Raw genomic sequence first — 16,281 nt, 5'->3', positions numbered from 1 at the left:
ATTCGCTGTCTGCTGATAAGTGAGACACAAACATGTGAGCGGAGGTTGAGCAATATCATTTTAATATTCTTGAAATTTGGATAAATCTGAGTCTGAATTTTCCTATAAATATTCTTTTAAAAAAGAGTGTAGATGGAGCTTCTGGACTGATTTTGAAAAAATACTTTCATTTGCGAAGTTTTTATACCTTCGATCCTATATCATTGTACTATTATCTGCCTTGGCAACCTAAAGGACAGTTTGGAATGCAGTTTTATTCAGGAAGATCCAATGTTGTGGAATATTTTCAAAGGGGAAAAATCGATCAAGCCCATTAATTGAATTGTTTTTTAACCATCGTACAAATCGTTACGTAAATGACTGCCAAAATAATGCAGCGAAATGTACCAAAAGACTTTGATTTTTATTAAATTGCTTTTTTGACTGCGAATCACGATTGTAACTAATTTGGCTGTGCGCTGTATTTTGTTTGGCCTGAGTTTTTCGTTTCTCCCCTCAAATGTTTCTTTGGCCTGAGTTTTTTGTTTTACCCCTCAAATGTTCTTGACCGAACTGATCTTGGGTTTTTGTTTAATAGATATTATATTATTAGTAGATGTATATCCACGTAGAGACCATTGGCTACAGTGAGCGTTTTTTGCTTACATATCCCCCTCCATTTTTCATTGCTTCCCACTAGAAATGGTGCATCTTATGAATCCACGAGACTTCATGTGCAAAAAATGGAAAATACGCATGCACCGTGGGGGGAGGTGAGTTTTTAGCTAAATTTGGGTAGGGTTCAGCCATGAGCACATTCAAAGTGGTACCGTTGGCTAGAATAATATTTAAGAAAATGTTACTCTTAGCTAAACCAATGGCTAGATTCATTTCTAAGCCATTCGAGTATCTCAAAATTTTTAGTCTAAACTCAGAAATGTCAAAGGTCGAATTGTTTTACTTTCTAGTATATTATGAAAAAGATGGGTTACCAGAAGAAATTCCTATTTTCAAAGGCCTTACCCTAGACTAATTTTGCCAAATATGATACGCCTTACTAGACATTAGCTTGACCAAAGGAACAAAAAAGTATTCCCTTGGCTAGACAAGAAGTATACCCTTTGATTTTTACACATTCATTTTCTACTTCAGCTTGAAAGTTTAAGACTGCCTATTAAGTCACAAAGCGTAGGTGAAGCGCTCGTACTTTTACAGAATGTTGACAAGTAACAAAATAGGTCTCGAAAATAAACTTGATGTTTTCCTAAAAGCTCCAACCGCACGGAAAGTTGGATTGGTAAACTGAGTTTCGACAATTAAGAGAAAGTTCCTGCTTATGAGAATTGTAGTTTTGAAATTGATCGCTGATACCAAGATGATAAACGCCTATTTCATCTGTTTCGAAATAGTTTGAAAACAACAATTTTGTAACAGTTCTCAAGAAGCATTTTTTGTAACGAAACACTTTGCAAATGGCTTATCCTAAGAATTATCCTAAGAAGCAGGGTCGCACTGGAAATTGATCTTTTTGGAGGGGGGAGGGCGCAGCGCCTATGTTTTTCCGATAAACTAGCGGCATTTCATAAATTTTCTGAAAAATATGGTTTTCTAGGGGGCTGTATCAGGGTCCACACCGTCAGTGTCCACACCACCGGAGGGCTGGGGTGGCCATGCCCCCCGCTTTTGCGAAGCAAATAGTTTTAAAGCTGCAGTAAAAGGGGAAAGAAGTCTTGGCCCCCTAAATTTGCTGACTTGGCCCCCACTTTCTAATTTGTGGCGCGGGCCCTGCCTGTCCCCTGTCCTTAGCCATTACATCCCTGCTAAAAAGCTTTGTAATTTGATGCCATAATTTGTTGTTCAGACTTTATGAATTTAAGTATTGTTTTTGTGCAAATGTCAAGACTTGCATACTTTGGAATACTCTGGATCCAAATCCTTCAAATACACAGGATTCGAGCCATTCTTTAAAACTTTTGTGGATTTCAATTGTAATTTTTCTATAGGCACACGTTTTCTTATTGGCTTTTTCGATCCAAAAATGGTTACACATTTTCCAGCTTGATATTTCGACCCTGATTCTGACGTTTGTACTCTGAGGATTGATAATCAAAATCATTTAGACATAAGATTGATAACAGTCATATATGAACTGAAAGATTCCATAAATATACTAGATTGCGAGCGGTACAATATAATGCTATAATAACGATGAATGTAAGTAAATTGTACCAAGAAATTTTTTTTTGAATTAATAGAGACGTTTCGAGCATAGCCCGTTATCAAGTGGGTATCGTTATCTTGATTTAGGGCTATGCTTGAAACGTCGTTATTTATTTAAAAAAATTTTTCCTGGTACAATTTACTTACATTCATCGTTATTATATATGAATTGAATGTGTCAAAGTATCTGTTTTTGCCTACTTAAAGTATAAGCACCTAAATAAACTCAAGTCACATAAAGACCTCACACTGATTGTAAAGAAAATGTCGTTTATGAAAGAACTGAGCCCTGAAATAATCTTTGATTTAGGGAACCCATGCATAAAAAACCAAATAGATTTACTGTTTGTTTTCCGTCTGTGAGACAATTTTGTACAAGCTTAATTAAAAGACGTGGCATTGACAACAAAGGACCAAAGGCTTTTAATTTTGCAAGGATTAGGTCTGTTGCAGTGTGCTTCTCCTGCTTTAAAGCCTTTTTGTCAGTCTTCTATGTGTCTTCTAAATGCTTGCTGGAATAAAAACACTTAAATAATGTTTTAATTCACTGACATCAAAGTTGAAACAATTTACTAAAAAAATGCCGTTAAAATAAATGTGTCTCCAAACGAGATTTAAAAGTTTTTAAAGTATTACATGCCCTAACTGAGTAGGGGACTCTGTTCAAAGAGAAAAAGGGGAAAATTTAAGAAAGCACGATCACCAGCCATAACAAATTTGATCTTTCCTACTAATAATAGTTCATCACCAGTAGATCAAATCCCAGGAGAGGCCTTCAAAGATATTTCGGAACTAAAGCTTTTAAACACTCTAGGTTAACATGAGTATTGTATCCTGCTTGTAATCGGTAACCAATGAAGTCTCTTCAGTACTGGTGTGATGTGACAACGTCTGCGACCACCCGTTAACATTCTTGCAGCAGCGTTATGGAACTTCTGTAGCTTTCGTAATTTACATGAAGGTAACCTAAATAACAGAAAATTTTTTATAGTCAAGCCTTGACATGAAAAAGGTGCTTTCTCTGCAACTTTCTTGGTAAGGTATCTTTGAGCAAGGCCAGTGGCGTACCCAAGGGGGGAATAGGGGGGTCCGGACCCCCCACTTTTCTAAAATATGATCCTCGAGATTTGTCCAAAAACGATGTAAAACTCATTTCGGGGGGTGTAGTATACTGTATGCTTGTGTCAATAACAATTGTAAAATACTTTGCTATTTACTGTAGCTAACATGAATTAAATTATGGGGAGAAATTTTGCAAAAAGGGCGTTTCCCCTTATTGCGATTGTCTAAAGGGCGTGGTCCAAAAAATTCTGGGGCTATGCCCCAAACCCCCCCCCCAAAGTTACAGCCCTGGTTACGCCACTGAGCAAGGCTAAAGATGTGTGAATGATATCTAGCTGATTTGCACAACGCGTTCACATGTGATTTCAGTGTCAAAGTGGTACCAAAAACAACACCAAGATTCTGACTGCCACCAACATCATCAATGGATATATTTGATGAGAGTTTCTTGCATTGTACTTTAGTACCAGTAACCTACATTTCAGCTTTGTCTCCATTAAGCTTACGCCTGTTTATGAGAATCCATGTTTCAATTTCTTTGATACATTTTTCAATATTTGATATGGAGGTGAATGTTGTATTATTTGGTATAAATGACATGTGGATTTAAGTATCATCAGCATAGGTGTGATGAAATTGTAGTCCTTTCTTTCGCATAACATCTACTGGAGGCAATGCATAGACCAGAAACAACAATGGTCCCAATACTGAACCTTGAGGAGCACCGTACGACAGGGTCTTTTTTTGAAGTAACATATTTCACTTTAACCTTTTGCAGACGATCAGTTAGATAAGACTCAAACCATTTAACAGTGCATATTCTATCTTCATTATGTCTTCTCAGGAGCAAACGATGATTTAGCTACAGTATCAGAAGCAGCCGAGAGGTCAAGTAATACAAGAATTGAAACCTTTTGATTCAGGGCCTAAAATAAGCGTGGATCTGACTCACTTTGTGGAGTTGTAAATTAGAATTGTGGAACTGTAATTGTAGAAAGTGTGAATTTGTAAAAAGTGCATGTTCTTAAAATTGCAGCATAAAATACCAAAATACCATTTTTACGAGGTCCCCTAGACCTCAAGGACCTGAGGCAATTTGCCTCATTGCTCGCATTGCTCCTCCTCTCGACGGTCCTGCCCACAGGGGCTTCCAATACCTCCAGGATCAGCGTTCAGAGTTTTTCAATAAACTTTGACTTTTCCTCAAACTTTAGGTGGAAATTGTGTGGCTTTGGATAAGCTCTAGATCCTAAGATCTAAAACCTAGCAGACAACTAGGAGATAATGAAAAATCATTATCTTGCTGAAATGTATAAAAATTCATCTCTATCAATTCGGCAAAGCTATGTACTATGCGCAAGTAGAGAAGTTGAGAAGAATCAAGTTTGCACTTTTTATAGGGGAAACAAACATACAAAGGCAATTGGCCAAGAATCTATTGACGGACTACTTTCAATGGCAAGTCAGCAACCGCGGAGCGTTGAGAATAATTGGGAATGGATTAAAGCCGAAAAAAGGGGCTTGAATGCTGGTTCAATCTAGATTCCTTACGTTTTGACAAAATCTATAGGGGCTATAGCCCTCCCCAGCTCTTTTGCTCCGTGTTGCCTAATAATGGACCATTCAGGGGCTCTCCCCAAAGCTCAGGAAGTTGGTCCTAATAAAATTAGTACCTCAAGGAGGGAGGTTGATCTTTCAAACAAAGTTAAAACGTTTTAAACGACTGCAAGCCAACGACTGTAAGAAGTATTCTGAAATGTATTCTTAAGGGCGTGGTCGCTGTCGGACTCCTCTTTGCCCATCCAAACCTCCAACCCTGGTTGCGCCACTGAGTACCTTAGCCCATGTTAACAAGTTTGTTCCCTTACTGTACAATACTTAATGAAAAAGATTATTTTTGTTTGCCGTTATTAGAGGAAACAATGTTTAAAGGATAAGTAACCTATGCAAATTTCCCTATAATACTGCCTTTGATAAGGCCACAAAGAATATTGGAGCGTTAGGAATGCAAATAAATCTCACAAAAGAATCCAGATAATGAATAAACTTTCTATCATTTTTACCTTGTGGATCAGTCGTTTTCCGGAAGGTCAAGCCCATTCGTCAGAAAATTTCTGGAACGATCCTTTAGACATGGGCTCCGACGCAGGTTGGAAAGTGGAGGGGCCAAGAGAAAATATAACAATCACAACAAAAGTTTTTAAAAAAGCTTTATTGTTTTGCAAAAAAGTGAGGGGGTCATGGCCCCTCCGGCCCCCCTTCGTCGGAGGCCCTGTTAGATATGTTTCGAGCCAACCTCTGCCACACCTATACCCTGGGTACCAGAGCCGCAAAAATTAAAATTAAAAATAATGAGAGCTGCGGAGGCGAAGGAGAGAGAAGAGAGAAGAAGAAAAGCTTTTCTTCTTCTCTCTTCTCTCTCCTTCGCCTCCGCAGGTCTCATTATTTTTTAATTTTAATTTTTGCGGCTCTGGTACCCAGGGTACCACACCTACAGCAAGGCACTAAATTTCTAGTTAAAATCTGTTTGAGGGGCTATTTCAAGGTCATTGAGGCCAAAAACAAATCATAGCTAATAGGTTAATTACAAAAGGCGTTAACTATACTCAATATTTTTTTACAAGAAACAAAGATCGACTTTGAGTACACCTGTTTCTAAAAACTTTAGGAAATTTCAATGCTTATTGTTTCTTATTTAAAGGACAAGTGACACACTTTTCACCCTATCTTTTCTTTTCATTAACTTATAGATCATCATTTAGAAGTAAGTTTTTCCTGGTTTAGAACAAAAAATTCTAATCAGGGGGCGCAGGGGGCGCGATTTTGCTTTTTATCACGTGACCCTATGACGTACATTGTGATAACTCGGAATTTTCCTGTCATTAATAGAGAGTTTGCGAAACACGACGCGACAGGTCCAGACGAACTGAATTCGTTTAGAAACTGTTGTAAACGTTGATATTGCACTATATAGCAGTAGCAGCAATAGCAAATTATCACAATCTACGTCACGGTGTCACGTGACTTATTTCCCGCAATAATTTGAAAAGGGTTTTTAAGTAGGAAAATGAAATCAGAAAGGAAAAATATTTTAACAGCACTCTCATACAGCATTTTACTTTAAGTTAAAAGAAGAAAAAAATTTGGCGCCAAAAGCGTGTCACTTGTCCTTTAAGCCTTCTGGAACCTATATTCAAATTTTCAATGCTAGACAATGGTCGATGTGTCTATCATTTTCAAATGTAATGACATTTTTGTTTTGATTTGTTTATATTCTTAAATTGGAACACTAACGTAGGTTTTCAAATGCAAATTCAGACTTCCTTTTCCTCCTAGGAATAATGTTGATTTACTATAGAAAAATGAAAGGGGTTATGGATTAAGCTTTTTCTTGTAGCTTGTTCGAAATTTTTCTTTACTTTAAACATTGTCTTGGGGGAAAGGGGGACGGAAGTAGTATTATTCGGGAAAGCAAATGAAAAATAGAAAAGCACAACGCAAAATATTGGGTATTCCAAATAATTTTGGCGGTGATTGTGTAGCTAACTGGATTTGAATACATACTATTTTGCGTTGTTTCTGGGACAAAACAATTCCCTTTGCTGTTGTATTCAGCACATCCAGCTGGACAAGCCATTGCAAGACGTCCGGCTGATATTCATATAGATAAATTTTTGATTTACACGTCATTATGATATGAATTCAAACTTTCCTGTTTCATAGTATTTTTACTACAAGCCCCTGCAGGATATTGATCATACTTCAAACCTTTCCCTTGCACGTGAATAAAAAATAAGCCAATCAATGTCAAGTATTAGATGAGAAGAAACGACCCCCATTGGTCAAAACAATGTTGTTGCACGTGATATTCTGAATAACCTTTACACTTACAAGGGCTGCCATTTTGAATGTATTCACCTTTGACTTAATGGATTTCGGCCAAAGAATTTGATTTAAAACTACCAAACGCTGTAACATTCTGTTGGACTGTCACTTAAGTTAAACGGCAGCGACGAAGAAGTTTGATGAATTGTAGAAACTCCGTCTCTGTCCACCTGTTTGCAGGAGGGTAAGGCAAATGCATTTTATCAACGTGGTTCCTTACCGCCGTGTTGTGGCGCACGGCTTTACAAATAGGCCAATTCAAATTTAATGCCTCACACAACGCATTTATCATATCAGTACATGGTTTCTCGTATGATTTGGCCTTAAATGAGTAAAAGTCGAAACTATTGAGCGGTAATTTACCGATGAATTATCTAACCCGGGGTTTATGGTGTCGAGCTTGTTTGCCTGGACTGATGTTATTTGCCTATTTGTCTCGCGGATGGGCAAGGCAAGGCTCATCATGCCAGCCCTTCCACAGATGGAAAGCGATACTAGAAATTAGTAGCTCAAATGTGTAACAATTATGATAAACTGTTTAAAATAATTACTGCATTCTATATATTATCCTAAGTTATTGCGGTGGACTAATTTACGCAGTTTTTGAAGGTATCATTACAAATACAGTTTATTCGAAGTTTCTAGCTACCTTTTACGGTAATTAGTGACATTTATATCAACCATATACTTTCGTTTTTGGTATCAAAGTGTGGTCTTCTGTAAACAATAACGATTAGCAGTGAAGGGGAGGGATATTATAGATGCTTTTACTTCAGTCTAATGTTTGCGCCTGCGGCCCAAAAACAAGGAACGTTTCACGTTTCAGGACTGCACGTACATTAAAAGGGGTCCGTGCAGGCTATCTTCGAAGCCTACAATTGAAAATTTGCTCATGAGAATGTTCGGCAAACGCGACAGGAAGGGACATAGCAGTTACTATACTTAAGAATTACCTAATAGCACTTATTACTGATATGAAACAAAGGAAATGCTTCCAAAAAGACAACAAACTGTAAACAACAATCAATGTAAAAAACAACAGCTTGCCAATCTTTGTAGCAGCATCCTCAGGTGTAAATTGTTGGTTCATACCAACTGGATAAAGAATTCTAAGAAAAGTTTGTTTCTTTGTAAAGCTATCTTTGTCACAAATATAAAGTGTTTACTTTTGTGCTGTTAATTTCTGAACCTCAAGCTTTATGGATACTTGACTCAAAATTCAAATATATATGGGACATGGGACATTTGAGCCAAAATAATTTGACAACATTCAATTTGACAAAATTAAGGAACTGGTGTTAAAAATGCAAAGAAATTGAAGAAAATTGCAAATAATGTTCTGAACTTGTGCTGTATTTTGTGACTTTTGCCACTGTTTTTGTCGGCTATTAGGGTAAATCAGTGGTAATTGAATGTTAATAATTTTTTATTTTGATTTTAGAGCTGGAGGAACTGTTGCTGCAGTTGTAACATGTCCACTAGAAGTTGTGAAAACTAGGCTTCAGGTAATATATCTTCTAGACCAGTGATTTATACAAGTTGGTCCATTTAAGAAGCAATTAGGTTGTTTTCAGCATATGATACCAATTTTGTCGAAAATAAAAAAAACATCAGCTGGATGATTATCTACCTCTTTTAAACAAATTTTCAAAAACTGAAAAGAACATTTGATTTGTTTATTGAATATGATAACAGTTATGATAAGAGATCTTTGCTCTGATATTCCAGTCTCATAAAAAAGACTATGTGGCAACATGAACATGCCCTTATGATTGTTTTCTACAGCATATCAATTAAATCAAAGGGCTTCCTCTAGTGGGTTTAATTATAACAGGTTTTTTCTCTGCCTGACTAGCAGTTGGAGCCTTTGGCTAACTAGCTACCCTGCAATTATGATAGCAGACTGGCAGTGCTTTTAGCTTCTGTTTTGTCCTTTTGGCATTATAATGTCAATTCAAAGATTTGTACTGATTTGATGGGTTTCACTAGAAAATATTCATATATTTGTCCATATTAAATTATGTTGCAACTTGGTACTTTTCCCTGTCAGTTAAAGGTAATCCATGTGGTTTTTTAATAAGCTTTTTATTTTAATAAACTTCATGTCTTTGATTAGCTAATGATAATTTTATTGTGGTGTCACAAATTTCTGTATGTTTTGTTTTAAAGGCATCCTCGCAAGTTTTTCAACCAGTCAGGGTTGCTTCAACTCTTATGAGTGCAAATGTAGCAACTTTGCATTCATCCTATCATGCTCCTGTTATAACGTCAAGGCCATCTGGTATTTTAGCATGCCTAAGGTAAGAGATGCTTGTTTATGTCTAGTTTCTCATCAAGATCACCCAGTTTATCAAAATTGTGCATGTCTGAGAATTATTTCAGTGTCCCTTGAAGATGTCTAACTGCTTGAGCGGCCAACACGCTCAGCCCCAAAAATCAATGTTGGAGAACATCATTAAGCATACAAACAAATATTCATGTATTAAATACAGCTGTGTTAAAATTTAGCTTGATACATGAGTTATATTTATATACAGATAATCGAGTACCTACAAGTACTATTGGTTCTAGTTTTACTTTTGTATTTTCCTTCATCTAGTGTTTTGTGTTACAGCTATATCAACACATTTACAATTATAGATTACAATTACACCAACCCACACATAGTAGTAGTTTTAACTTTAGACTCATTTTGTTCAATGGAACCCTTAAACTTGCCTGGAAAATATACAGTTTCCATGTGAATATTATTTTCTATTCCAACATTATCTGTTAACGGTTGATTGCACCTAAGTTCAATGTCCCTAAGTGATCATCATGGTACTGAGTTATTATCCAGCAGACACTAAACTTCAGTCAATCAAGCCTTCCAAGGTGAGGTGCTCGTGCGGGATCAAGGGCCTCCAGATGCCCCTAGAAAGTTCTAGGAGCTTAATTGAACGAGCACCTAGCATGTTTATGCTGTCTAAAAACTAAATGTGAAAAACAAAATTTACTTTTTGATGATATTTGATGGTTGAAGGTGCCTAGTTAATCAAGCGTCTGCTTTTTGCTCCTTCGAAGGTCTGCAATCAATAAAAGAAGCAAAGCTTCATGTAATAAACCAGTATTGATGTTTTCTCATTAGAGGTACTGAAGTAATTTTGATCATTTTTGAGGCATTCATCTGCATCTTTCTCACAAACAATATTCTTTTTCAAAGGCACATGATTCACACAGAGGGTATGCGTTCCCTGTACAAAGGCCTTGGCCCAAACCTGATTGGTGTTGCACCTGCAAGGTAAAAAGCTGTTTTGTCTGACTTCAGCTCAACCACAAAGTATACTGAGTATTCTTACATTTTTATCTGTACCACAAAATATGGGTTACACAGATATAATGAAACTTTGAAATTCAAGCAGCTGTGCGCAAAATTAAAGCAGCTGCATGAGAGCGTAATATCAGACTCTACAGGTCTACCCATAATGTATAATTTTTTGTTTATTTTTTGTTTTTTTTTAACATTTGAATCAGTTCTAAAATGTCAAATTAACAGCACAGGTGTAAGTCTCTATTAACTCCAGTTGCCTTTCTCATGCTTTTTTATTCAAAGTCATTTTCCATTTGGCTTTTTGTCATTGGGTTTTTATGATCTAAACTGCCGTAGCTAGAACCAATAATTGTGGTAGACAATGACTGAAAGCCTCTTGCAAACTGAAGGAGATTTTCCTACCCACAAGATTATTTTAATCAACATTAATTTTATTATAAAAGACTCAAGTATGTAAACATTTTTCACATTATGTGAAATTCAAATGAAAGCAAACTCACATTTAAATTGTTTTGCATAATCCACACTTAAAAGTTTATCATTAAGTAATGATAATTAAATCAAGTCTTATTGGGACAGCAGGAAGATTATGTAGCTAGATTTTTAAACAATTCTTGTTTGTATTGCAGCTATTCTTCACATTATAATCCCATGTTTTTTCAGGGCAGTATATTTTGCAGTGTATGCAAAAACAAAAAAGGCATTATCCAAAGGATACCTTGGGCCTGACAGCAAATTTACACACATTTTCTCTGGAGCTGCTGCAGGTTTGTCTTTGTGAAACAAATACTTTTTCTATGTAATTTTTTCCTATCAAATATTTATATATCATTAAGATAAATTATGCAACTTTTTCTATATCATAAGACAGCTTTGCAGCTGAGTGGGTGACAATGATATCTATTTGTATAAGGTTTTTGGACTCTGGATTGATTTCTTGGAATGAATTGTCAAAAAGTGAAAATTTCTGTCAACTTCTCAAGATGTTGCTTTTCAGGCAAAAATTTCTGTTTTAAGTTTCCATTGTTATTTTGATTCTGGTCTCAAAGTTCTTCAGTGGCAAGGTGATGTTAGCAGACTCATAAAGGTTATAGATGTCAACAAGTTGGTTGACTGGAATTAGCAAATCTTTGGTCGCCCAGGTTCAGTGTGTGTTGTTGTGTGGATTCAAGTCCAGTTGCAATACCTGTTGTTTAGTACTGTGTATATCTGTAAAAATAATGCATTGTCACTTTACTCAGCATTACATCATGTCACAAATTTTTTCTGATAGCTCTTTTGAGGTATTTTTGAGCAAGTCTACCACTAAGTTTTTAAGCCCTTAAACTCATTCATGTGAGAAGTAGCATAAAGCTAAGATGCAATGTTGGAAGTTTCAAGCATTATTTAGAAATTATGGATTTTCCTTCCACTCACCTTTGGTACACAATCTCAAAGTAGCAATTGCTTTACTCCAAGATCATTATTGGCATCCAGAAATTTTCATTTGAATAGGCTAATAGTTTTTAGGTAAGCCAGTCCCAGGAATTGTCTCAAGAAAGACAGACAGATCATGTAATCAATTTGAAACAAAATGGAATTTCAAGTAAATTTGCCTGAAACATTTCTATATCAGATAGCAAAAATAATTGAAGGGAATTAAAATGCTGGTTCAAAAAGGAACCCTGCTGTGGTGACACCTAAATTTCATTTGGAGAAATGTCTTCCATTAATGGTTCCAGCTGCAAAACTGTTCCACATATTTTCAACTATAGATTCAATTGTGACAAGTATAGATCTATCAGTTGAATGTTTCAGCGCTAGAAGAACACAAATTTGCAAAGGCTGCCGGCTAGGAGCTTTGCACTGTTTATTTAATTTGGATGGTGTGTCTTGCTGAAAGACACTCCCTGGCCTACTACAAAGTAGGGTGTATGCTAGAAGGTGTTCTTTTTGTCACTGTTATGCATGCTTCACAAATAGTATTGCTTTCAGGCATTGAATTACTTGTCTGCAAGCTAATGATTGTCTAAGAAAGATGGCTTGGAGCCTGAGGCTGTTGCATTGTGGGAATGCCATGGAATGGTTCAAGTAATTTTAAGTTTTACCATACGTTACAATGCCTTCATTTGAATATTGATAATTTTTGTATCACATAAGCAACGTCAGTATAAATCCCTAGACATATTATTATAACCACGCTTGTTTTTCATTCTTCATTACTTCATTAACAAAACCAGATATTTAATTAGCATTTTTATTTTTTTTATTTTTATTTTTGTCAATCGATATTCTAAATTACTTAAACTAAAGACGAATGTATCGTTAACAATAAAAATTATGTAAAATCCCATGTAAAGGAACTCGAACGAGATGACCTTGCCAGGAAATTGACCAAAATAATGTCTAAAGTTGCATTTATCTGATAGGGCATATTGTGTAAGTGGGCAGTCTTGTCTAAGACAAGCCTCAAAACTTTATTGTTTGATTGTTATTTTGTGTCGGTTTGGTCAAGCCCCTTTCGAGGATAATGCTGCGAATATGTGATTGGTCTGGTTTTAAACCTTTCATATAGAAATTGCGCGGCACAGCATATACAATGGGTTTTAACCTTATTTGATTTAGAAATTCAATCCTTCAAAAGGATATACACTTAATACCATAGAAGTTAAATCCGATTTGAAAAATAAAGTAAGTAAAGAAGAATGTCTTTATCTGATCTATCCGGTTTTTGGCGGGGAAATGAACCATTGTTCTCAAGTATTTTATTCAATTTCGAAGATACCGATTTGAGTCCTCGAGAGGGGTTGTCAATTTTGTAGAAATGCATGCTCGACAAGTTCCTGTGGTTTATGACAGGTTCACAGGCGACATGGCACCGCCCCTGCCCAGTAGTTCGGGAGTCTGATAGATTTTGCCTTCAGAACAATGTCTGGCAAATGAAGAAGATATTATGTCACTCGGAGAATTGGTCTTTGACAGTCTTGTTTTTTTGAAAAGCAACTTTGGCTAAAATTATTCAAGAAGAAGTTAGCCTGTGCTTGCGAAAAAGGCTTTCCCGCCATTTTTAAGAAACAGAGATTGGACTCAGGCCTGCTTCTGCTTGACTTAAACGGCTAAGTTTATTTCTCTCCTATATATTTCTATCTACGTTTTGACCGGTAATTTTATTTTTGTTTTCCAGGTTTTGTGACTCACACTTTTACTGCCCCCATATGGTTTGTTAAAACAAGGCTCCAGCTTGATGCAAAGTAAGACATTTTTCATTCTCCGTTTGGTACGAATCTGAAGTTGATTGCGAATCTGGTTATAGATGTCACCCATAAATAATTATAAAATAATTAATTATAGAATAGTTATAAAATAATTAATTATAAAACAATTATAAAATAATTAATTATAGAATAATTAAGGAATTTTTACAAAAATACCAGATGTAAAGGTATTGGATTCGACTTTAACCGAAAATCGTTTAATCGAAAATTGTTTAATCGAAAGCAAATCTTGGAAATTTGTATTAATTACTCTTATTTAACAATGAAAACAATTTTTTGCGGTACAGAACTGGCAAATAGCTTTTAGTAGTATGTTGTGAAATATTTGCTTTTTCAAAGCCATTATTTTCTCTAAACAAATTTTTCATAACAGTTTTGTGTATTAATGTGTTCGTGCAGATTTGCTCTTTTATTTCTTACCATAGGTTTCTTCGAAGGAGTTTTTTTAAAATAGAAATGAGTGCGCGCCTAAAGATTTCCTTTTGCTCTTATAACAGCTAGAAAGCACCAAACACTTTTGTAACATTAACAATGCTAATCTAGAAGGGGATCACCATACCGTATTGTCTTCCTTTTTAGAAATGAAAAGATGAATATGTGGCGATGCATTTCTAATGTTTACAAGCAATACGGCTTAAGAGGATTTTATCGTGGTCTTTCTGCGTCTTACTTCGGGATTTCAGAGACGGTAATCCATTTTGTGATATACGAGCATGTGAAGAAAAAGCTGCGCATCTACCATCATCATGCAGGACTAGAAGGAAATAAACTTGTTAGTCAGAATATATTTACGGACTTTATGATTGCAGCAGGTTTTTCCAAGACTATCGCTTCCATTCTCGCATATCCACACGAAGTTGTTCGGACTCGCCTTAGACAGGAAGAGGTTAATGGCCAAAGAAAGTACAAATCGTTTTTCCAGACACTGTTTCTAATATTTCGCGAAGAGGGTCGCAAGGGCCTTTACGCTGGCCTAGGGACACAGTTAGTGAGACAGGTACCAAACAGTTCAATAATGTTCATGACGTACGAAACAATGATTAGTCTTCTGTGTACTGATGATGATGAAAATGGCCTTTAACACAATGCTGGTTCGCCAAAGGTGCATTTTACCTGCCATGTCGTAGTGTTTATAGGAATACAACATCAATTATGATACTTTATATTATGAAAATTGATAAGTATATTTTTATCCATTGTGTTAAATTGAAATTCACCACACTGAGTTGGTAGTGGAACTGTTTTTGTATGCCAGATTCTCACCCTGCCATGGCATCGTTACAAAGTATCCCCTGTTGTCCTTAGGTTATTTTCCAGGTGACCCCGTAACAACCCTTTTTTCTTCGAAACCTTTTAGATTTTGAAGTTTAGATACGTTTCCCTGTTGGAATTAAGCAAGCAAAACACATGAATATCTTCATATAGAAATAAATTAAAATGCCAACGATATAAGGTAATGTACCACAATCTTCTCCCGTTTAAACTTTTGGTGTTTTCTTTTGTGCTTTTCCCTTATTAATACCCCTTATTACTTTCCAAAACCTTGTCACTGCCGGTAATATTTTCATTTGCTCGCGGTAATGATCTAAGACATGGTCATGTATTTTTCAATTAGGTCTTATTGTTGGACTACCTTAAGAGAATTGTCACTGCTCATTAATGTTCAGTTGTTGTGTAGATCTTAGTTTCTTTCTTCTTCGATTGTATTTGTGTAGATCTTAAAGTATTTGAATCAGGTTTCAAATCTATGCAATACACCGCCCACCTGAAAATTAAAGATGTGCAACAGTTTTTTAATTTCATATGTAAAGTTATTTCACTTCAGTATTTGTAACACTAGACAAAATATGACTCCTTGGTAGTCAAAGTAAAAAGAGTCCTTGGTAGGGTTTTTAATCTAAACTTGGCTCAAACTATTTCAATACTTACAGTAGCTTTTTTAGCTGTCCTTCAATTTAAAAATGCTACTGTTTCACGTGATAAATTTTTGCAAGTAAACCCCTAATAGCCAAAAATTCTTGTTGGAGAAACTTCATATTTGAATGTTCCACTGGTGCTGCCTTCACTAGTGAAAACTTGACCAGGAAATGGATTGGTTTGAGGGACCTGGTCAGTAGAGAGAGGATGTTAATAGCAGGCTCCGATTTTCGACGTTTTCAACTCGTTTTCTGTGTTGTATTCGTTATCTTGCGCTTAATACAACTTCAGTAAGAACATGGAATATGTTGCGTCTAAGTTTAGTTCTGTAACTAACAACTCACGGCTGTCCGAACTGATGTTATCGTAGTAAAACGCATTTTTTGTAGCTCGTACGTGTTTGTGCCCGAAATGGGGTGTTTGATTGTTGTATGATTGCTGCTCAACCACTGTGAATGTATGGTAATAAGATTCCAAATCGACCACAAGAAGCCTTTCTCTGCAACAACCTTTTTCCTTCCCTGTTACATACTGTTTTTTGACATTAATATAACAAGTTTCCATTCAGCATGGAAAAGTCGTTCTGTGCCTTCTATGGGGTTAGGTGGGGCACTTTCTGAAAGCCCTTAAGTGGCCTACCACTCTGTTGTATCA

At 36.1% G+C, this 16,281-nt stretch overlaps 1 protein-coding gene across 1 annotated transcript; it reads left to right on the top strand.

Moving 5' to 3' along the window:
• Positions 1-7,164: 7,164 nt before the first annotated feature.
• On the top strand, positions 7,165-16,118 carry LOC135685967 (solute carrier family 25 member 36-A). Its single transcript, XM_065202089.2, has 7 exons — positions 7,165-7,330; positions 8,588-8,651; positions 9,316-9,446; positions 10,349-10,426; positions 11,120-11,223; positions 13,620-13,686; positions 14,290-16,118. Exons 1-7 carry the CDS (start codon positions 7,287-7,289, stop codon positions 14,789-14,791), a joined length of 990 nt encoding a protein of 329 aa, XP_065058161.2. The 5' UTR covers positions 7,165-7,286; the 3' UTR covers positions 14,792-16,118.
• The last annotated feature ends 163 nt before the right edge of the window (positions 16,119-16,281 follow it).

Source organism: Rhopilema esculentum, chromosome 6, assembly GCF_057945365.1.
Source record: "Rhopilema esculentum isolate cy_ngs chromosome 6, ASM5794536v1, whole genome shotgun sequence".
NCBI lineage: Eukaryota > Metazoa > Cnidaria > Scyphozoa > Rhizostomeae > Rhizostomatidae > Rhopilema > Rhopilema esculentum.
The sequence above is the reverse complement of the archived record's forward strand: the minus strand, read 5'-3'. Positions and strand labels throughout refer to the sequence as shown.